Genomic DNA, 23,804 nt, shown 5'->3' with positions numbered 1-23,804 from the left:
TGGGTCAAGTGCTGGGTCCGGAACGACGCACCCGCCGACCCAGCGGCATTAAAGAAGTGTTAATATCTTCCTGATCGGAGTCGATCGGAACCCCCCTTTCTTTGGGAGTGACACAGCTGAAACGGAAGAGTGCAGCGTCATCCCGAGAAGGTTCGTCAGGGGCAGCACCACGCGGCATTCCAGCACGATAAAGAGCGGGCCATTATAATCGATCGTGCATTTTTACGATCCCCGGGCACAAATAATGGCTACGCATCCTCTTAAAAATGAACTCACCCACCCATCACCCTCTACCATCGACGGCTCAGGTCCCTCTTCCACGGTCGATTTTCGGGAGGTCCCTAATTAGAGCGGACCACCACGTCCGTGCGCGTTATCGCCGAGGCTCGTTCCGTTTAATTTCAATTTTGCGCCGTACCATAAATTCGCGAAACCAACGAAACCAGTTCCCCGCTCCTGGAAGAGTCCCCCCGCACAACGGTCTCGATTTATCATAAATCACCGATTCGGGCGCAGCCTCAACCCCGCGGGGCCGCGGGTTTTCCTAGGTTTCCCGACCACTTTAATCGATTTAATCAGCCATATAGTGGGCAATTTGTACGCTCGTAAAATCGATCGCAAACACCGAAGGGGTCTCTGGCGGCGGATCAGATCATCACCGCGCCATCACCATCATCATCATCGGCTCAGTGTCGTCGACGGAATGTTATTACCCGGGTCTCGCGGCCCGAGATTATATAGCGTCGTTAAAATGCCTTCGGCTTGGCCTATCCACTGGCGATCGGTTTCCCCTTGTCACGGTGTGTCATCCGGGGCAAGTGCTGTTGCCATTGACCATCGACAAGCCGATAGAACACATGTTGGTCCAACACCTTTTCCCGTATCTATGATAGACGTTGGGGCGAGAGAAAAAAAAAACGATAGCCAACTTTAGGTTCCGTTTTATTTCTCCCCGATGGACCGTCCGATACGATCGAGGTGACAGCGACATGATCACCGAGCGAAATGGGCGATGGACGCACCTTCCATCACCCCGGCCGATTAGGGTGTGGGTGAGTCGATTTTGGGTTTGATGCGGGAAAATCCCGAAAACAAAGGCAAGCCTCCTCCTTCGCGAGGCGATCAAAGCGGAGCTTTTATGGGCTCGTAAACGTGTTGGCCCATCCCAGGGCCGACCGATCGCGCCAGGTTGAACTAAATCTGGCGGTTTGGGGGATCTCCCGAAGAAGGCCGGAGGAATGGTGGGGTGAAAACCACATGACCAATAATTGTCAACGGTTATGCGTCGTTTTATTACACTTAGCATAAATTATAATCTCATTAAACCCGATCCGGGCCAATCTCGTTCTGATTCCGTTTCGCTTCAAGGTGGCTCGCGGTGCTGGGCTCTGATAGTTTCCAAACGCTGGTCGGCCGAAAATAAAAACCAATCCGACACCGAAAGCGTATTAAATCGAACCGTGCCTGCGGCCAGCGCGGGGGATTGATCGTAAAACGCCATTCCCGGCCATTTCAAACGATTCGATGTTTTGGCATTAGTCTTGTTATTAACATTATCGCTATCATGCTTACTGCCGCGTGTGTACTACCAAACCAGAAAGGATGTGGACATTCGGTTTTCGGGCAGGGTTGAACCTCCCGATTTCGCTATCTCGATGCAATTTCGACTCTCCGCACTATCGAGCAATGGCCGGCCAACGCCAGCTTTCCCAACCGACGAGAATCCAATCGGTTTCGGAATCGTTAATCCTTCCTGTCCATGGCTCTCCCTTTCTCTCTCTCTCACGCTATCCTGCCGCCCCTGTCGCGGAGGTCACGCGGCCGAGGTAAAGAAAATCATTAACGTTGAAAAACACCGAAATAAAGGCGGAATTTAAATAATTCTACCATCACATAAAATCGATTAAATGCTGAACCTGTTTGTTTTAATTGAAAATTAATATCGAAAGGCCCATTCCACCGGTCATCTCCGGTTCCTGTAGGGGTGACACTGTGTTCACAATCGTCGGGTTCGTTCCTTTTGGGGCTTGGCGCGAAAGTCATAAAAGCAGCGCTTTCATGTGTGTGTGTGTGTATCGATAATGCCCACTTGGAGATATTTAGTCTTTGGAACGAGAGGTTCGGCCAGGTTTCGGTGGGCAAAGATCGGTCGGGATCAAACGGAATCATGTTATCGAAAGCACAGTGTGAGGGCACACCCTGATGGGAGGTTTTGTGCTTGTTCCCTCTCTTTTCCTCTCTATCTCTTTCCAGAAATATTCCATTAATGTTGTGGTCTATTAAACTTTAACCGTCAACCAAAAACTGCCTCGTTTGTCGCTCGAGCCGAAGAGTATTGGAGATTTAATTTATACATTCGACTGCTCATTTGTCACTTCTTTTAAAATATTTGATGCGCGTTTTATGATTTAATGGTACATAATGTTTATGTGGACAGGAGAATAATAAATTGAATGAATCAGAATGGATGGTGGTTCCATTGGAAAACAAATGATTAACTCTATGTTAAGCCGGCTTGACCCATCAGCCTTGATGATCAATAAGATTTTAAAACAAAGTAAATTACATCCTTACAGCATCCCAAGAGTTACCTCAAAGGCACCTTTTAAAGAAGCTTATTATAGCTCATAAAGGATCCTCCTCCCTCGAAAACCATTTACTTATTGCGACAACTGCCGGTAAGAGCTTCTTTGCCTAGGGTCTTATACCTTAGACCCTCCGCATGTTTGTCCTACCTGGATCCGAGACACGGACGCACCTGGAGGTCTTATTCAAATGACTTCCATCTGTCATGCTTTGTACAGCCCGACAGCGGGAGGATGTGGCCGAACCTGCAAAGCAAACAGGAAAACAAACGACAAACTGCCCCAGTACCAGAACAATGTCCGGTTGCCACCCCGAAACCCTAGACCCGGGAGAGTCTCGGATAACGACGACGGGCACACAAATTGGCTACCACTTCGCAAATCGGAAAAGTGTGAAAACAAGTCGCATCCTATTGGCATCATTAGACTCCTGCGGCGGCGCTGGTTCCCGCTGATTTTGCAGGCGGGAGTGCCATTTAGGCTTCGGTTTGCCTTCCCTTTTTTCTCTTCCCTCGGCTTCAGAGGAAAACATGCCGCCACCATCAAATTGGTTACCGTGGCCACAAAAGTCATAACCATTATTAGAAGTTTCTCCTCGGTCGGTCGGAGTTTTTTTGTTAGAAGGTGCCTCGCTTGGGTGAAATTCACCTATCTTCGCTCCCCTGGACCAAGATATGAGCTACCGGGGGGAGGCTGGCTGTGATTTACGGCTCGCGTGCCAATAAAAGTCGGTCGTGGTCAAAGCAGTAAAGGGGAATCTCGCGACCCGGTACCATAATCCGTCTTTCGCGCCCCGGATCGGATCTAGACGTACCGTTAGGATTGCAGCTGAGTGTTAGATAGTCGCTTCCTGCCGAGTCGGGTCGAAGGTTCAAAGGTGAACTTCCGTATCGCGCAGTCGAGTCCGAAAGGCGTTCCGTTTCTCTTTCTCGTCAGGAACAACTCTGAACCACCCAAGCAAAACCGACCCAAACGTCTTAGCGCTATCGTAGATAATCGATGGCTTTGTCCGGTTCGGAATCCTTTGTACCGGATTTCCGGCAATGTCTGTGCTTTGGAAGAGCATTGTAGCAGATGGTAACCTATCTTGATGGTCACCCAAAATTCTGGAACGTGAAGAGGCACGCGCCACAAAGCAAACAGGATTAGGATCAGCTGAAGCCGGCCTGCAAACAAACTCCGGACCCAAACCTGTGGATATACAGCTGTGTGCTTGAGCTCTCCAAGGCCGCCTGATCCTAACAGCCGGCTCTGGACCCGCACCACGCACTGACCGGTCGGTGACGTATGAGGAAAAAAAAACCCCAGAAGACAAAAGTTTCATCTTTCCCCCGATGTGAGAATCAAAATTCATTGCACAACCCAAGAACGACAGATAGCCCTTACACGGCGCATCGGTACACTTACCGAAGGCGTCCAAAGTTCAAGTACACGCTCCGCTTCAAGGTTTCGCGCAATCCCGAATCCATCCGCATGTACTTGTTAATTTTCTCACGCATCCTCACGACCCGGGACTGTACTTCCCTTTTGCTTTCTTATCTCACCGCCCCCCGTTCCCGCGATGGACGCCACCGGAACGGTGCAGTACCTCCAGAACCTCGCTCAAGGGTCGCTTTCTCCGCCTGATCCGCGCCACCATGTGTGTTTGCGTGAGCCCGTTTCATCTCTATGCATAATCTCCGTGCCGTTGTAGGGCCCTGCGCTTGTTCCACGAACGACGATCCTGCTCCGCCACGATCCAGCATTATTACATTATGCAAATTAATCATATTTGCAAGATTTATTTCTTTTCCCTCGGTCTTCCCTCGGGACCCGGGGTCCGGCCCTCATTTTTGGACGACCAAACCACCGACCGTCACAAGACGCAGCATCGCAATGCGTCGCATATCGTTTGGAACCTTGGCATGCACAAATCGTCGGAAGAAAAACAATACAATGATCGATATAAGAGTTCTGTGCAGGGAATGAGACAAAAACAAAAACAAAACCCCGTCCTCACCTTCATATTCACCAGATGCGAAGGGACAGATGGAAATTTTGCGGTAAGCCACGACCGGAATGTCTAACGAGTTGGAACTTGCACTGTCACATAACGTGTTGTGCCGGTGCTTCGGGAAGGAAACAGGGAAGCGGGGAAAATTAATTTTCCACCGCACGGGAACTGGGTTCATGTAATCTTATATTACATACTAGAAGAGATCAAGAATTTAAGCCGGCTCATGACCTGTCGCATCTGATCATGAATTCTTGGTGGCTTTTTGTCTCTTTCGCAACTCGCACGGTGTGTATGCAATGTCCCCTCTGCAGTTCCCTGCCCAAACACGATAGTTTCAGTGCCTCTGCCCGATCCTTCATGCCTCTTTAGTTCACATTTACCCCCACTTTGTCATTCGCAATCCTTCTGACATTCTAATCATCATGAATTTTAAACCACGCTTAACGCAAAGTCACAATCTTTCGCTACGGATAAGTTTAATTTAACGTAAGGTGGTGGTGTTTTTTGCCCATCTCTTTTTCGTATCACAGGGCGACCCTTCGCCAAACCATTTTGGCAGCGTTTTACTGCTTTATTACCATCGGGTTTGGCAAAACCCATCCTCGCTACGCTCAATATCACCATAATTTACGGTGGTTTTATAGCAATTGTACCGTCCCCTCTGCTGTTTTCTTTTTTTTTGCATCTGTTAAGGGTGGAAGGGAAATCCAAATGCTACGCACTGACCACTGGTCGATAAGGCGCAGGAAAGGACATCTTTGAACGACCATCCCCTCCTCATCGGACACCCATCGGTTATTATGCAACGCGTTTTTTGGTGAACAGTCTGAAAAAGGTGGTGTCACTTGTTTCGTCCTTCTTTTCTCCTCTTTTTTTACCGTTGGTTCTATTTACTATGCTACGTGGTAATAGATTTTCCAAATCACTTCTACCACCACCAACAATCAGCAACCCTCGGAGGGGTGTGTGTGTGTGCCTTTTTGCACGCAAAAATACACCCGATTCAAACGAAGCGTTTGTACGGAGGGCGGGTTTAGAATAAATAAAAATTGCGGTATCATACCCCAGCCGAGCAAGAGGAGGAAGAGGGGTAGGGATGCCTGAGTCAACATAGACCAAAATGTGGTCAACCGCGACACGGAATGGGACCATCCCGAATCACGTTTATTGTAGAGAGTGAACAAAACATGAACATGAAAAAAAACATAGTGTGGTTCGATCGATGAAGCTCGTCATGGATTAAAGAGTTTTATCGTTACCAATTTGTTGCACTAAAGTATGTAATAAAAAACGTAGCAAGGTAAATGATATTTTTCAACAAATAATAATTTAACATAGAAAAAGATAAAATACCAAGAAAACAAATCGTTATGATTTCAAATTTAAATCCCTAAACAGAAGAATAATTGAAGTACCTAAGTAATCCAGAGTGGGTGCCCATGGCGCAGCGGTAGCGCGAGGAAACACCACACCACAGGTGTGGGATCGAATCTCGAGTCTGGCACCCTCCGGTATTACGAACGGCTGACCACCGATCTATAATATACCGTCTTTCGGTCACACAAACTCTCTTCGTAAAGAGGCCTTGTCCCACTAGGGGATGTTGTGCCACATAAAAAAAAAAAAAAAAAGTAATACAGAACTGCAAAACACGAGTGACTGATTAAGTTCGTCCTTAGCTTAATAATAGTTGGATGATTTTCTCTCCTTCGTATGGAGATTATTTTGGTTCCTCGAAAAAGTTGGTTTTACTGTACTTGCAAGTTGAATACGATACGTCAAGTAAACCAACTCTCATTGAAAGGTATTTTACCGTGAAAACGATGACACCATACGCGCTTTGGCGGCGTTGATGGTTGTCGATGGTGATGATACTGGTTGCCTCCGCTGGTTGCCGCAGCTGCCACATCATATGACCTGACCTCCTCGGGATTGCCTTAGGCTTTGCCGACTTTTTAAAAAGACACCCGGCCCTACAGTCTACCTAACGATGGATCGGTGTTGTCTCGCCTTTGTCCTCCCCCTGGGCCGTCAGTGTCCATTACGTTAGATTATTGTTATTTTTTACTATTACATTAGTACCGCCGCTGTACCTCAATCGATTTGATTTTTGCGCGCAAAATACCGCACCTCCCTGACGCCGGTGGACAAGGATCAATCGAGGAGGGGGGGTTTTCCATCAAGCATTTCTTCCCAATGCGTTCCCTTAACGAACCGGACAAGTATTGAACGCTAATGATAGTCTCTAGCGGTGCGAGTGCCTGCCCATTTCACCTCCCATGCACATTCCTCCGATTTCATCGCGTATGGCAGTTAACCAAGCCATTGGACCAAGGGCGGTAGAGGTCCAGGGTTAGGGTTTCAACTATTTTTTTTTTTCATTCATTCTTACTCGTTTCAATATTCACCGGTCCATCATCATCTTGTGCGACGATGCGTTATGGAGCCCGTAGGGAGCTTTTTATAGCGCTGACCTCCTTAAGGCGCCCTCGCGCAAGGTGTTGAGAGATCGCCCGACGTCCGACGATTGAGCTCGTTGGGGTGTGTGTGTGTTTTTTTTTTTGCAAACGAAACGTTTCTATTTATTGACCCTTTACCATATGGTGGCACGACACCACAAACGATAATGTGCGTTTGCAAATTGATCTCCACTCAATTTGGCTCGCTTCATACGTGACTTTTAGCTGACGGCTGAGGCGCACCGAGTGGAATCGAGACTCATTGGGTGGATTAAAGTGGGACACACGATCGCAAAATAGGATCGGTAGGCTGGCTTTCGATAGGAAAGTGCTTTTCCCTGATCGAACCGATGAAAAACAGAGATTTCTTCAGCCCTCTAACAGTTGAGGGTGACTGCTGACAGGTTCCAATTGAATCCTAGTGAGTACTTTCGCGTCGTGACCTTTAAAAAGAGGTTGACAGGATGGACTCAACAAAATCGATACTGCCTCTCTTTCTCTTCGCAGCATGCCGAAAATGCCAGGCCACAAACGGTAGGCTTTTGGTGCGGCCAAAAACGCTACCCCAACAATTTGCTGGCGTTTAATCCTTTCCCACCCCCTGTTTTTTCAATGTCAACTTCCAAATGCACTTGCTCCGACCTTCACCGGTGGCCATGTGGCCGGTGCGAAACGGATTTTTCCGCTACCGAAAGTGTCAAAACGCAAACACGTGCGCGCCGTTCGGTGGCGACGATGAAGAGATAAAAACACGCACACACAAACGTACGCAAACGGAAGCAACTTCATCCCGCCGCAATGGACACGGTTGCCCGGTCAACGGTCGGGTCTATAATTTCCTGACCGCAGCACTGCTTCCCACCAGGTTGTTGTTGTTCGTCGTCGTCTGCGCTTGGAAAAACCCTCCGTTGAAGGATGCGCGCCCGAAACGCAAATGTCCTCGGAGCTCACCCTCTTTTCACGATTTTTCTTTTTTGTTTTTGTCAACCTTTTCCATGCTCGGCTACTTCCGGACGCGTTTCCCAGCGCGTACCTTTTCCCGCGGGGGGTGGGGGTTGATGTCTGGCCCCGGGGGGGTGCAACGCCTAAGCCAATAATCACCCCAATAAAAACCGAATAAAACGGAACCACAAACCAAAAAAACAACCATCGGCACATTTTGGCCCGCATTCGCTGTTTGCTCGTTTTTCGCCGACAGTTTTTGCGCATCTATGGTTAGGTACGAACGAAACGAGATGAGAAATGAAACTGTACGCGTCGAGCCAAAAACCAACGCAAGCAGAAACCAGAAGCTCACCACCCGGGCCAGAACGAATTAAAATAATTTCATTTAACGGCCAACTGGGAGAAGACCGACATCCATGGACGGCCAGTTTCAGGGGTGGCGGCTACACATCCGTCTATTTAGGGGTGGAAGTGTCAACTCCGGTGGTATTGGCGCTTTGGAAACATGTGTTTCCAGCGGCCAAAATTTGCACGGAAGGTTTGGTGGAAAACAGAGGACAAAAAAATAGAGAAGAAAACAGGAGCGAGAAAGCGATCCGAAGTGACAAAATACCGGGCGGAAAATCGTTCCGTTTTAGCAAGTTCGGTGTCCACGGTCGGTTATTGCATGGTAGCATTGTCTGTCGGACGCAGATTAATGACTTGTAACGGCAAACCCACCGGTGAACCAGCGCGGTGCTCGCGATGCGGTGTCATTTTTTTTATTAACTTTTCTTTTCATTTTTAATGACGTGTTCAATTGCACTTCAAGGTACAACGAGAGATCATTTCGGGATAGCATCAGTTTTGCTACAGATTAAATTTAATTTACTTTGCTCAAAGCTGTACTTCTTCATAGGGTAAATTTTTTGATGAACATAACCAATTTTCACTTGGAAACGCATGGAAAACATTGCTTAAAGCAGTTATACTGAGAAAACATTCAAAACCTCATTTATGCTGAAGATTTATGAAGAAACCATCCATAACGAAACACTAGAAAAGAATCATCTTTCATTTCCAGTACACATTTCGGATGCCAATCCGATCCTTCAAACACCTTCCTACCGTTGAGGTGAAGGAGCGCAATTGTGCAGTCCTTCCAAGTGCACTAACCTGGAAAGCCTTTGGCATGTAAGATAAGGGAAAAACTTTCAACGCTCACCAACGAAAGTGAGGCAAGAAAAGTCGGGCAACATCCACACCAAACCGGGGCTACGATATCGGAACCATTACGGTCGATTTAACGAAAAAGTAATGATGGCACTCAAACATGGCTTTCGTCCGTTCGGTGAATGAAATGGACCAACAGGAAGCTATTATTTGAAAACTCTTTTAAAATAACACTATATAACAAAGGCGATAGAAATAGAAAGAATTTTCAAAAAAATACCACAACCTCTTATCAAATGTCAAACAGTTTGTCTAGCGCTCGCTGGATGACAGGTGTTGAAAAAAGCAAATTATCGCAAGTTCCCTCGCGCAGGGAAAGCGGCGAACCCTTTCGCAATAAAGAAGGAAAACTCACAAGCGCTGTCACGTAAACTTTCACCGTGCCATCCGCAAGTGTCAAACGTGACGGGGCCGATGTTATCTCGCATACCCCGTTCCATTCCGAAGGGTACGTATCCTTTTCGGCTTCGGCCTCGACATTGTTGATTCGCTCCGCCGAAGGGTGTACTGACTTTTTTATCAACGTTCTCCACACACCGAGCGAAAACAAGGCAACTAATTAGATATTTTAATTTGATTTTAATTGTTTTGTCAACCTCGACCGGGCGCGGGGGGGATGCTGGAACCGGTGTGTGGGTACTATCGCCCGCAACATAAACTTCCCTTCCGATGAATCTCGTACGGTGGCCGATCCGTGAAGCAAGCTACTTGGGCACGTTTTATGAGATTCTTTTCGTACGGCGTGAAACTTTAAAGGCTTACCAACACACATGCCCCGTCGTACTCCGGGCACGTCTTGACACGTACCCCCGCCGGCATCCTCTGTGTAGACATATGTTTTACACCCGATTACCATCATTATGATTAGCCATTTTCCCGTGATTAAAATTATTGTTTTACGACATTCCCCCTCACCCCACTCACGACATTCTGGTGATGGTGGAAACCGTTTCTACTGAAGGAAACCGTCCCGGAAGATGCGGGGACCACTTGGGCATGCTTCCCCATGAGAGCAACCCCGAGTGAAGGGGTACCGCATGCATGGCACCATCGGATGCCATTAAACTGTTAACATTTCAGCGCTGAGACGAGACAAGTTTTGCTTGAAGCTCCTGTGACAGGAACTGGGTAACATTATCCCATATTAGCATCATCTAATGTAACCGGCGCTCGAGAGCTGCAATCTTACCATCCTTTGCTCCCTCCACATGGGGTGATGCTCTAAGTGCCAACCGTTTAGTGCCATTTCCCTCTCCCGACACCCAAAGTGTCTGGAACGGAAGTAAGTTTGGGCCAAGGCGAACAACAATAGCAGACGGTCTCCTACGTCTGCTAGAAAGGATCGTGTCGGTTGATTTTTGGGATTGTGGTATGGCAAACATTGGTCCGCTTTCCCCTTCAACTAGAACTGACACCACTTGAAGATTTGCGATGATGAGATGTCCCAGAAACGGCCGCCACTTGGCTGCTCTATCATTTACCTCCTACCCCATCGCATCAGTTCAGATGCCATGTCCTCGTCGTCGAGGGCTGTTGCGTGACTTTTGGCAGCGCAGGATATGGCTCCGGGTAGTGCGTATGTAATTTACTCTAACTGTGTTCTTGAACCGACAACATCGCACGATGGAACGTGCCAGTTTGCACTTTTCCGTTGCAACACGGGGATAGAGTGTTGCTCACATGGTTTTCGGTCATTTGTTCGATCTCGACTCCTTTTCTAGTCCCAAACGTCTGGTTTAACTCCAATAAATGTCGGAAGAAGTCAGAAGATTGATGACGTGGCGTTCAACAACAACTTTCAGCATTGACGAGGAAAAGTGTTGATAAACAGGAGGAAACTCGAGACTTGCCCTGATTATTATCAATGCATCTGGAACATGGATATCAATCATAATTGCTCGGTATATCAAAAGTATAACTACACAATGTTTCATATAAAAAAAATCCACGGTGAAGATGAGGTATCTAAACATGCTCCACTTACCTTACATCTTCAAAAATACTATAAATTCCAACACTTCTCGGTAAGCTATTGTGGAAACACGAAATGTTCCCAAACTTTTCTTTTACCTTCAAACCAATCCACCAATGGACTATGATGATTAATTCGACACTGGTAATAAATCTTTCCAATCACACTGCACAGGCTTGTTTCCCCACCTACACCAAAACCTTAGGTAAGAGCCACTTTGATGAAAAAAAAAACAGTTGTAAGGTCACACAACAGCAACAACGGCACACCGCAAACCGTAAATGTCAAACGTCAAATGCGTCGGTGAAACGGAAGCCGGATTGCGGGTTAAAGAACAACATAGAAACGCACTCGGTTGCTTCATAAAAAATGCACCCCTTTTCCACGTTCAAGATTACACGAGATACGGTAGCGTTTCACAATCAGCCGTAACGTTTTCCCAACGTAAACATGACCTTTGGTGGAAATGATAGCGTTCCGCAAAGGGATCGGTGTGTGTTCGGCGCGGCGAATGATTGGGGCGAAAAACTGTTCCGAAATATCGATCGGATGAAAGTACACTTTAGTTCTTGATGAGCACACGCTGCTTCTTGGGCACCGCAGTTAATGCTTGATTAAATTTCACTAAACACATCTCAAAAGGACCGATTTCATGACAACTAGATTGCACCTGTTCACGACCCGCCACCGAAACATCCCATCGCGTTGCGAAATGCAAGTGGACTGAACTGAGAAGGGGACGGTAAACAATCGAACGTTTGATCGTCTGATGAACAGCTGTCACTTTGCGGTTGCTCAATGGCCAGCCGATCATCACCGAAAAACATCAAAGCAAACGCAGAACACACGTCGTTTAGCGCACATAATTTCGATTATTTCATACTGCTCGGTAATCCTTTCGTAGAGCACTGCAGGTTACACTGTTATTCTGCACAGTTTTCCTACGGAGAAATCATTCATTGGTGTAGGTACGTAAAGGCGGATAAAAGTATTCTGGGATCGTAGGGATTAGGCAGGAAAGAGTTGTGCCGCAAATGGTAAACGCGTTCGTGTGCGTTTGGGTTTTATTCTACTGCTCAACAATGCACAACAGTGCACTGTGGCGTCCCGGGTGGTCCTGGCAGATTACAAAGTCAAAATCCCGCCTTTCCATCGTCTGCTAGTTTTCCCCGGTTCCGGGTGCAAGTCTGCAATTTGGCGAGCTGCTTACTTATTGAGTAATTTATTATTAAAAACCCATCATATTCTACAACTTTTTGTTGCGCAGAGTTTCAACGAAAAAAAGGGAGTTTGGAAAACTCTGGGAGGTGTATTCCTTCAACTTTAGGAGTGATTATGCGTAATTAGAATGAAAATACTGATTTAAAAGTACAAGTTGCTGATGGTTTATGCACTCAATAGATTGCTAACTGCTTTGTGCATTTAGGGGCTCTAAGTTAATTAAATTAAAAACAGAACTGAAAATTCTAATAATAAACTGAGTAAGCAAAATAAGTATACAGAACAACTTCTTTCACTTCGTCCTTGTTGCGTTCATCTACGAATGTTAGTCAATCTTGTGTTCTTTTTCTTTAGATGAATTCTAGTATAATTAAAATATAGTTTGAAAACTTTCCTTGTACCTTTCTTGGAATTTAAAAAAAGCCCATCCTCCGTATCGTTATTGATTTCCCAACTTCCAAATCGACTATTGACTAATTTAAGAAACATTTCTACAACACTACTGCCTAAAAATGTTACATAAAAAGACCTTGTTCAATGTCCGACAATTGAGATAGCAATAGAGTTAACCAAACTTCATGCAACCAAACCCTTCGATCTCGATACCATTTTCTCCAACTCCAGATACCCTTGTACTCATGGCTCTAACAACGAAATGGCACTCCGTGTAAAACATTCGAACGATCGGTAGTGGAAAACGGTTTAAAAACAGCAATAACGGTGTACGTTTTACATGTAATGAACGGCTATATATCACTGATGGAAATCTCTCTCCGACTGCAGGTCCATGCGGGCAGAAACAAACATTCCGAAGCGCCAGGAACAGCAAAAGGGTTTTATTGTGCTTTTTCTCGTTTTTCGGTCAACGCAAACTCGTGCGACAACGCAACGTCAGCGTGGACACCATTCCTTAGCGGGGTTTTCATTCATTGGATTTGGATGCGAACGGCAAAGGATTCGGTTTTTGGTTTTTTCCACCTCCACCGGGGAGATCATCATCCGGAAGGTTAACGAGGGGAATGAAGAGCCGAGTCATCGGCAAACACCAAGAGGGCGTTTACAATCACAGTGTTGGTTGTCGTAGGATTTTTTGCGTTCTGTCCTAGCCCCACCCTTTTCGTTCCTCTCCGTTGGGTGGATGCTGCCCCTTCGCCATCGTCGACCGGCCATCATCACCTTCGCGTGTCATCGCGATGGTGTGTGCGCGCGCGTCGAACCCGGGCCACCCTTTTTTCGGGGGGCGGATGGATGGATGGGTCAGTTAACGCCCATCGGCACGAACCGATGGGACCGTCTTGGAGTTCGAGTTCCGAGATGCACTGCCGTCGGAACCAGGGACAGAAGTATTTATAGCCCTCGTTTCGGAAAGGTTCGTACGGTGGGGCCACTGTTCCATGTTGCTTACGGTGAGCGTTGTTTGGTTTCATTTTAAAGGCTCACCTTCAAAAACACCATTGGGGATGGATTGCAGTTTAGGAGTCTTCTGCTAGGCTTGTGAGGCTACAGGTCCATCCCCTTACGGCTAGTGGGTGAGGGTGCAGGTGAATGTAACTAAGAAGACTCCCTTAAGATACACAAAATGAAGCTCGGAGGCTGGTAGTGGGAGGGAGAGATATGTAAAAAAACACACCAGCAGAAAGAGCAACACAGACAAAGGCCCGCACGCCGAGTAAAGTTTATTAATGGCAGTTGTGCAATCAGCGCCGAAGCAAACAATAAAACATTTCAAATATTTGTTTTTACGATCATTTCGACGGTGGGCGCAGGATTGGAATGCTGCCGGGGCGGAGGGGACGGACACTGTTTGGCCGCCCATCGAAAGGAAGCGCGCGCGCGATATCCCCCCCGGTTTTCGCAAACCGCAGGCACAACACGCCAATGAAATTTAATAAAGTGCGCTATCTTTTATTGGTTGGTTCGGTCGAGGCGAACCACCATCCTGCGTCACCCTGCCCTTTCGGTTGTGCCGCGCCGCACACACGCACACACCGAGAGAAGTGGCCACGGGATCCACCGTCCACCGCTAACGTTTATCGATTGATGATTAATTGACGGATACGTGGAGGATGGCGGACGTATACAAGGGCTTGACGGGGTTCGGCGTAAGATTTACCTTACAGTACGCGCGAGAGATTTTTGCCAGTTTTCTTTACAACGTTTGTCCCGTCGCAAGCCGCCCCCTCGAGCCCCAGGAGTCATCACGAGGGCCGGAATAGCCCAACCCAGCCAATTACCGCCAAATGCTCCGGAGGTCTCGCGTCCCTTTGGAGGGAGGTTTGTTTGCACACTGGCAGAGAAAATTACCGCCGAATGTAAAATGGCGTCCAGTCGCGGTGGGCGATATCTGGAGGAGGAAAATTAATTATAATTTAAGCATCGGCAATGGTTTGAAGCAAACGTCGATGCAGGGAATAAAACAGTCGAGCTGGTTCTTATGACCAACAACTAGAATCCTCAAATTAACTGATAACAAATGTTGAAACATATTTACGTTTCCTCTGCTTCATTTGAATAGCCTCTTCTCGTCGCAAGTGCATCATAAATTGATCCTCTCGTTGAGAACTCGAGAACTCCCCGGGGCTGGGGCTTTTAATTAATTCCCATGTAATCCGCGTATATTATTTTAATTATTCCATCTCCATTAGCTCCATTAGCGTGTCATCTGCTAGTGTGTGGCCCTTTCTTCCAAGGCGAGCGCGTCCCAAGTATCTGCCCGCCTCCGTTGATCAGCCGCCGGAATTGATGATGAACTGTGCTGTCCGCGACTTCTCACCAGCCGCTGGGTGCTGGAATGGGAGACTAAGAGACACTTTCATAGCATAACTAATAACGCTTAATTTAAACAGCGTACTATCGATACCACTGGGTTCAGCTTGACCACAAGAACACGGTTCGGTAGTGGAGTTTCCTTCAAGCGCAGACAGGGAACAGTGTTAGTTTTCTCACACTCGCTCTTTGTTTAAGATGTTCATGAGGTCCCTCGCCGACGCCCTATTCTGAGATCTTACGGAATACAAGATGCATAAGACGCATGCAAACACCAACCTCCAAGTAGTCAACTTAATTTACCACCATCGAAAGCGGGAGGGAAATGTGAAAGACACACGCATTACGAGAAAGGGCGCACGATCGGGTACAGCTGACGGGGACCACGTGTCGCGCGTGTCGTGGCGCATCGCTGGAAGAATTTGATCTATTAACTGCGCCCGAGAATCCCGCATCCCCGTTTGTCGGCGCCGGGAAATGGGTTCCGTGGAATGCGCCGAAGAAAGTGGTAATAAAAGCGTAATAAATATTTTGCTGACAGTCGAAACAAATGCTAAACACTGCTTAATGACTCGATTGAGTTTTAACTCGAGCCGTTCGATCGAGAGGCGGGCAAATGGGGGCCCTCGTGGTGACGTCGATGAGAGGCTAATTTATGTGCTTGGGCGTACATCCAATTCCGACCGGCGAAGTCAGCGAAATCCCGTAGGCAAACGGCGGCAACAGGGAGTCTGTCTGGTGGAGTGTGTCTATTTGGGCTGTTTTAAAAAATCTCAAAACGATCTCATGCATCAAAGGATGGTAATTTTGACGGCTTTACGTGAACATCCTTCCACCCACCCCCATAGCCCCCGGAATGAGGTGGAAAATTCATCATCATGAGATTATTACCCGTGTTCGTTAAATGCGCTCCGTATAATCCACCTTCCAGTGCGGTACGGGAAATGTCTTTGATGTCGCCCCGGGACTCACGTCACGAGCGGACCGTGCTCTGATGTGGGTTTACATTTTTTATTTTTTATTTTGAAAAAAGTACCCCACCCCAACTACTTTCCATCCTTACCCCCCACTTAGGGGTAGGTAATTGTACGAAAAAAATTCATACTGCTCAGCATTTTCTAAATAACTTTTTAATACTTTCGGCAAGCAATGGGCCGACGTTCTCACTGTCCGTCCTATCGGTTTCATCGGCATAGCGCATCGTGAAGACGATGGCTCTGCGAAAATTTTGCTCATTAAAAATGGCGCACGGGACACGCGCAGAGAACGGGTCTACCGATCTCGAAGGAAATTTCGTCCACCTTGGAAAAGTATCAGTTACATCATTAAGACGTTCGGCTGAGACGTTGCTGGCCGTCGGTACTTGTGGGAAATGCGAGGAACAATCTCAAACGCAATGTGCCTTTTGCGGCTGTTGTAAAAGATTCTTTTGGGTTTGAAAACGCTGGACGATGGGAAGCATAAGATGATCCTCGATGCTGTATGCGTGTGCATAATAATGGCACTTACAAGAACATATTCTTGTTACACTCAAATTTCTCTTGAACTGTGTCAACAGTTTACAAAACTAACGAAAAATAATTGAACCACTGAAGGTCGCCGTTTCTTATTTGTTTGATTTAAATCAAATACAAGCGAACGACTCCCTTCTTCGAACCCCAAAATGAATTTCAAAAAATACATCTGTCCACAACCAACAACCCACAAACCTTCTCAAACACACTTGGCACCCGCCTCCACCGTTCGGTTGTCAATCGACCTACATAAAGTGTTTGTAATCAGTAACAATTTGCACTAATTGGTCCGAATGGGGCGAAGAATGTATGTGTACGCCATGCCGGACGGCTAGGCGGCCCGAGACAAGGCCGGAGGAAACCGGGGCAGCACGCTGTCCACGGTGGTGGGACCGGGTGGAAATGCCACCCGTTTTAGCGCTCCCCGATGATGGAAAATAAAGATTATTGTCTTTAATTTTGTGCCCACCCTTGCGGGCTCGCGCTCCACCCCGTGGGTCCTCCGGTTCTTTTCGGCTGGCAAGTTCTTTTGATGCATCGCTGGCTAGATCATTCCGCCTTCCTACGATCCGAAGGCAACGATCGGTTAAGCGATACAGCATAGACAAATGGGAAGCTCCCCGTTTCTACCCGGCCCGGCTTGATATGTCACCGCGGTCCACTAGGTTCATTAAATTGAAAGCAATTTAATTGAATTTCATCACCCTTCCCGAGGGCACTTCTAGTGAAGGCGCATGAGATGATAGACACCCGATTACGCAACAGTTGTTGCGCATCACTTTGACTTAGTTGGGTGGGTGTGGGGTACCAGTGAAGGGTGTGTGTTTTTTAAGCGTTTTTTTTATTTTCTGGAGCAAGCGAAGTCAGTTAAATAAGGAACGAATTAAAAAAAACTATCACCATTCGAAGATCGATCCCGAGTAACTTCGCTCGATCCAGAATCCGATACAAATAGGGTCACTGGTGTTACCAGCACATCCGCCTGACACGTTGAACTACAACCCGAAACATATGTAAGGCCTCAACGTGGATGATCGAAAAAGAAGTAACGTTTTACCAGCGTTGGGTAAAATCTTTTCCTGGTTTTTTGCTTCTCCTAACATCTTAAGCATTAAGATTTGTCGTCAGAGGTTCTCAAAGGGAAGTGGATAAATGAGTGACAGTTAGGGTCATAAAAAATAGTAAGCCCAATTAAATTTGGGCACCCTTCACGAACCCCTCCTCCCAGCCATCCAAGCTAAACGCCGTACCATACCCGAACCACTTCAGGCGAAACAGGTGAGCAAAACGAGCTCGCTAAGTATAAGCCTTTAAGCGTCATCCCATGGCCGAGTGGGACCGAAGTGGGAATGACGGAGTGGGAATTATGTTATTCATGTTGTACACCCATCATCGTCAGAAGCAGTATCGCATCGGCCTACGCCGTGGGACCTTCCAGGACCACGCGCTGGAGTCTCCCGCGTTCCGTGCCTCGCCGCGTGATAGCTGTACTTTTGACAAACAGATGTTATCTGATGTTGCGAACGAGAAGGGGGGAGGGTTTCTCGTCTTTATTGGCTAACCCATTAGTAAGGACAAGAGGGACGGGAAGTCAAGTGGTATTCCCTTCGTTTTTTTTCTTTCTTTTTTGTTTCGTTTCATCCATGACAGCCTTTCACCGGAATGGAATGTCCTCAAGTGCGCATCTTTAGCTCGCGATCACGCGCACCCGTACGATAATGCGTGTGCGCGCGTGATCCCGTAGTAGGCGACGACGGCAGACGGCGGCGAATGAATAAATTTTAATTACCCATGCGCTACTTGATTAGCAGGCCAGTATTTAACACGCTCCCGTCCCGGTCCGCTGGATGGTTGGAGAAGGCACGCGACTCGTTGTGCCTCTGTGAGACACCAAACTCCGGGTTTTTGTTTTGGGATCCTTGGCCAACCCCTGATGGGGTTGATCAGTATTTATCGCTTGAAGGAGGCCTCACGGCTCAATTTAGTTCGCGTTTCGATACACGTTCCGCGAGGAGCCGCGATGCCCGTCGACAGGAGGAGGGAGTGGTAGATTGGGTTTGACGAGTTAACAAGTCCCGAATGCCAGCGGATGGTTGCTTGATTGCTCGTTTTCGAGCCATGCCAAATCGGTGAATTAAAACATAACCTCGGCGGGACACGCTGTCGCTTCGACATGAACATATTTCACCTTCAAGAAGGCAGATAAAATCAAACATTGTGACCAGAAGTAGAAGAAGAAGACGAAAAGTAAGCACTTCAACCACGAAGGACCCTGGGAGGCATTTGCAGTCTGGTGAATGGATGGCAAGGTGGAGATGATGCGTCAACCATATATCGTGATTTATGTGTCTCCTTCTCCGTTGTGGCGTGCCGGTAGCTTAGGTTTGGAATTTGGACAATGTCTCAAGTGGGTTTTTCGGGTTTTCCGACTCCCCACCTAATTTTCCTCGATTCGTTCGGGAGTATTTTCATTCCCCTCTGCGGGAATCCACGTAATATGGTTGAATTTTGTATGGACAGTAGTCAGTAGTAAGTAATTTATGCTTCTGCTAATGGCAGCCACCTTCACTCGAATTGTATTTAGAAAAGGTAGAGAAATGTTCTGCAAACATTTTTTGGAAGCAACGACCTAAACATCGATGGGAAATACCTTGAATTGGAATATCCTTAGACAATTTTTAAATTATTTTATATCTTTTCATTCTGGTCTAATTCATATCATTTTGTTATATTCCGTTCACTAATCATTTTGTGTTTTATTTCTTTCAGCCAGGATTCTTACAACATTATCTTACTTTCTTCATATGTTTCTTTCTTTACTTTACTTTCGCTTTACTAATATTTTCATCTCTAGTTTTTATTTTTCTGTTCGGCATTTATTAACCCAACAACACCACTAAGAAGGCACCCCACAACACACAAAACCACACATACAAGCACGGCTTTTCCCATTTGCACCATTAATTGAATGATTTGCTCTCTTCTAACAATCAGTTAACACACGGTAAAAGGTGGATATAATTTTATTTAATTATGATTTATTTTTAACTCACGTCCAAAATCCCAAATACTCCCGATCGAATCCCAACAAAGACTTCTCCAATATTAGTGCTGAATGGGCCAGTTGAATAATGTGTTTTATTCTCCTTCCCCTCTTCCAGATGCTTGTGGACTCTCGGACGTGGCACACATCGAATCGTTGCAGGAAAAATCCCAATGCGCCCTGGAGGAGTATTGCCGGTCACAGTATCCTAACCAGCCGACCCGGTTCGGCAAGCTGCTGTTACGTCTACCCTCGCTAAGGACGGTGTCGTCGCAGGTATGGAGAAATGGCTTAGTATGTACACACTAATGTGCCGAATCAGTTTGTTCCTACAGGACGAAAACAGTTCCGCATCCGGTTTGGCAGCTATACAAGTTACTGATCGCAGCGTTCGTGTACGCTTTTGCTCGTTCGTTGCAGGTTATAGAGCAGCTCTTCTTCGTCCGGCTGGTGGGCAAAACGCCCATAGAAACGCTGATCCGCGACATGCTGTTATCGGGCAATAGTTTCTCCTGGCCCTACCTACCTTCGATGTGACACACGGCCGTGTGGCGTCAACTGACAACGACATGATCTTCACTGATGATGGGCGGTGCGTCATCTACCGCAGTAGCGGCGGCCACCCTGCAACATCAGCATCAGCAGCAGCAGCAGCAGCAACAGCAGCAGCAACTTCAGCAGCAACACCAGGCACACCATACCCAGCAGCAGCAGCAGCAACAGCAGCATTTGCAGGAGCTGCAGCAACACCAACAATCCCATTCAGCTCAGCAACAGGAACAACAGCATCAGCAACTGGTCAACCATCTTCAGGCTCATCAGCAGCTGCAAGAGCAGCAAGAGCAACATCAACAGCAGCTCCAACAGCAGCAACAGCAACAGCAGCAACATCAGCAACATCAGCAACAACATTCACAGTTGTCGTTGGGTCAGGCATCATCGCAACCTCTGGCACTCTCACCTTCATCCAGCTCGTACTACAGCAGCTGTTGCTCGGACATGGCCGCGGCCGCCCTCTCCTCGCTGATGGCGAGCACCAGTCAGTTCACGCAGTTCCAAAACACGCTCAACTTCGTCAGCGGGGGAGCGATAGTGGCAGGCGGTGCGGCCAGCAGCACCAGCAGTCACGTCAGCACGGCCAGTGTTGGGAGCACCCGGAGCGGTGGTGCCGGTGACGCAGGTTCCAGCACCAATACCAACCACGGCGCGGCCGGCAGCGGAAGCGACAGTACCGGCAGCTGCACAACGATCGATGGCAACGATGAGGTAGCCAATACCTTTGACAGCACGCTGGCAGCTCTGGCGGCCACAACAGCAGCCAGCGGAAGCAGCACCAGCAACAACCAAGCTCAAGCTGGCCGGTTGGCCAACGACCCGTCAAACGAAGGGCACCGGAAACATCGCTCGCATCCGGCGGATCTTTCGGGCATCCTGATAGGGGCCAACCTGCTCGACGGTGATCGACGGACGGCCGATTCCGCTAGCAACAGCGGACCACAGCACGGGCTACTCGCTTCCGACGACGCCACGGTGTCTGTTGTTGATGATGAAGTCTAGTAAACAGCGCTCTCTCCAACGATGCAGATTATCCAAGATATCGGTTCCAAGACGGTTTAGTAATTTTTCCTCCGACCTGAACATGGCTAGTTGCGTGTTGCTGTACGCTTATGAAACCGCAGCGATCCAGCGTATTTTATTTCTGTACAATGTATTCTCCAAGAGAATGTTAGAAAACAACACAGATGGTGCGCGTGTTATTTATGGTGAGCAGATCCCTCTCCGGCTCCTTACCTTGACCTAGTTCTATTCGTTTATTTCGGTTGTTGTATGTTAAATTAAACCTTCCTTCTAATACTCTAAGTTGCCGTGCAATCTACACCCGCAAGCAAAGGCCATTTGAGGTGTATCAGTCCAGCGCAAGTCCTTCGGTAGTGTGTAAAGAGGAGGAGAAAATCTAATCGCAATATATGTGTGTAATTAAAAAAAAGTATAACTAAAAACAAAAGCTACAACAGTAATCTAGGAAAGGTCTCATGAACAAAAAATTGATATTGCAATATAGAGTAATAAACAAAGGGTAAATAAGGGTTAAACAGTAGCAGGTGGCATTTGTGAAACAATAACTGAGGAATTTAAGAAGTGTAAAAAGGGTTGTACTAATCATTTGGCAAACATTTTCAACCACCAACATTACAGCATAGAACTACCGACAGAGTAAAACCACCGTTGAGTGAACTTGACCATGGAAAAGCACAACCCAAAAAGTTTCGACGAGCAACGCAGTACTTTCTGTTTGTACTGTAGCTTATTTATGAAAACAAAATAGCAATCCTAAATCAACCAAACAAACGGACCTTTAAAAGAAGCAAAAGTCTAATCAAAACTGTTGACCGTCCACAAGGGTTCCCTTCTGTAGCGCTTTTGTCGTAGCGAAATCTTTCCATCTTATGGCACCCGCCGGAAGTGCCCCGCTGTAAATACCGATCCAGAAAAAAAAACCAAAATAATAAGGACACCACAATCGGTTCCATCTTTTCCCCGGAAATTCTATACTGTCCCTTGCGCAATCCAGCTGTGAACTATCACGTAAGCATCATTCGATAAGTGATTTCTACGTTAGGCTAATGTTTGTCACGACAAAGTGAATCATCTAAAAGCCCTGTCCATCGTTGTAAGTTATATTCTCGAACCATACCAATCTCAAATTTAAGCCAAGATGTTACACGACGCGGAAATGCTATTAGCTAATGCTGCGATTAAAACGTATCCGGGCAGAAAAGGGATCAGCATGGGGTTTGAATGGGAATAGTAGAAACTATGCTGATACATTTAAACACACACACAGACAACACGCAACATATTATGTAAGCTCATCATCGTGCGCTACCGTTTAATCCGACAATTTCAATGTAAATACACCAAAAAGCAAAAACAAAAAAAAATAAGCCAACGTTCTTCCGCGGGCTCGATCGATGTGCAAAGTTGGAAATATGCTAGTGTTAAGGAAAAATAGCGCTAGGTGCAACTAAGCGTTGGTAGCTGAATCAAAATAGTTTAGTTAATTTAACAACCGGAACCGAACGGCCCAAACCATACCTTAAAATCCAAGCATATGATTTTAAGGTCGTTTCAATATTCCTGTCTCATTTTTATGTAGGCCCAACTGGTGCGGACCTACTTCAACAAACTTTTTACTTCATTCAAAGTGGGGTAAATTGGTTAGTAGCTGCAAATGTTTTGCAAGGTGTTGCATGATTGACTCAAAATAAAACAAAAAGGTGTAACAGAAAGCACTGGATCGCTCGCGGAAAAATGAACAAATTAGCTAAACGAAAGGTTACGGAAGGTATGCGAATGCTAATGTGAAGCAAAACAAACGCATGTAGAGAGGAAAAAATCTTACTGTAAGAAATGAAAAAGGAAGTAAAAATACTTTTAAAACGAAACAAAAAACATATGTAATATTTATATACACCACGATTGATTGAGAACAGTGGAAGAAGTTGAGGAAAATAACTAGCGAGAAATAAAAAGAAAAAACTATATAAATCTGAATAGATGCCTTTTGTAAATAATTTTCTTTTATTGGTTTTGATTATTATAATATGTTTCTGAATTTTGTTTTTCTTCCAAAACATTAGTTTTGGCTTCAAACACGATTAATCCCACCCACCAATCAGTGTATGTTTGCCAAGAGTTTGTCCCGACGCTTTGCCCGACTGAGAATATCCAACTGAATGTCATTAATTACCGATCGATATCATTAATCATTTGGTCCCCAATCGATTCCTGTCCTTCGCAATCGGCTCATAGACGGTCAAACTTATAATATACCTTCCAAGGTAGATAAAAGACAGGGCTGGCCCCTTCACAGAAATCGTCAAATAGCGTCCTGATCAAACATGATCCTGTCGAACAAATTTTATTATGTAACGTCCGACCGTTATCATAAGGTTCTTATAAGTTATCTGTCATGATGGTGGCTGCGACCACCAGCTGTCATGCACCTGTCATATAAGTGGCTGCGTCCACCACCAGCGATGAAACTGTCAAACAAACGTGGAGGAATAAACTGAACACTCTTGAGTGTG

At 46.6% G+C, this 23,804-nt stretch overlaps 2 protein-coding genes across 2 annotated transcripts in view; both read left to right on the top strand.

Moving 5' to 3' along the window:
* LOC131260341 (nuclear receptor subfamily 2 group F member 1-B) overlaps positions 1–20,250 on the top strand; it is an 83,441-nt gene extending 63,191 nt beyond the window's left edge. Inside the window, exons 4-5 of the mRNA XM_058262040.1 lie at positions 19,832–19,989; positions 20,134–20,250. Of these exons, the coding sequence (XP_058118023.1) occupies positions 19,832–19,989; positions 20,134–20,250 (275 nt within the window). The remainder of the gene's footprint in view (positions 1–19,831; positions 19,990–20,133) is intronic.
* Positions 20,251–20,712: 462 nt separating this feature from the next.
* On the top strand, positions 20,713–21,270 carry LOC131262317 (uncharacterized). The gene has a single exon (XM_058264296.1). The coding sequence runs from the start codon at positions 20,713–20,715 to the stop codon at positions 21,268–21,270; it is 558 nt and encodes a 185-aa protein (XP_058120279.1).
* Positions 21,271–23,804: the final 2,534 nt, after the last annotated feature.

Source organism: Anopheles coustani, chromosome 3, assembly GCF_943734705.1.
Source record: "Anopheles coustani chromosome 3, idAnoCousDA_361_x.2, whole genome shotgun sequence".
Lineage (NCBI taxonomy): Eukaryota > Metazoa > Arthropoda > Insecta > Diptera > Culicidae > Anopheles > Anopheles coustani.
This window is presented reverse-complemented; position numbering and strand designations above follow the sequence as displayed.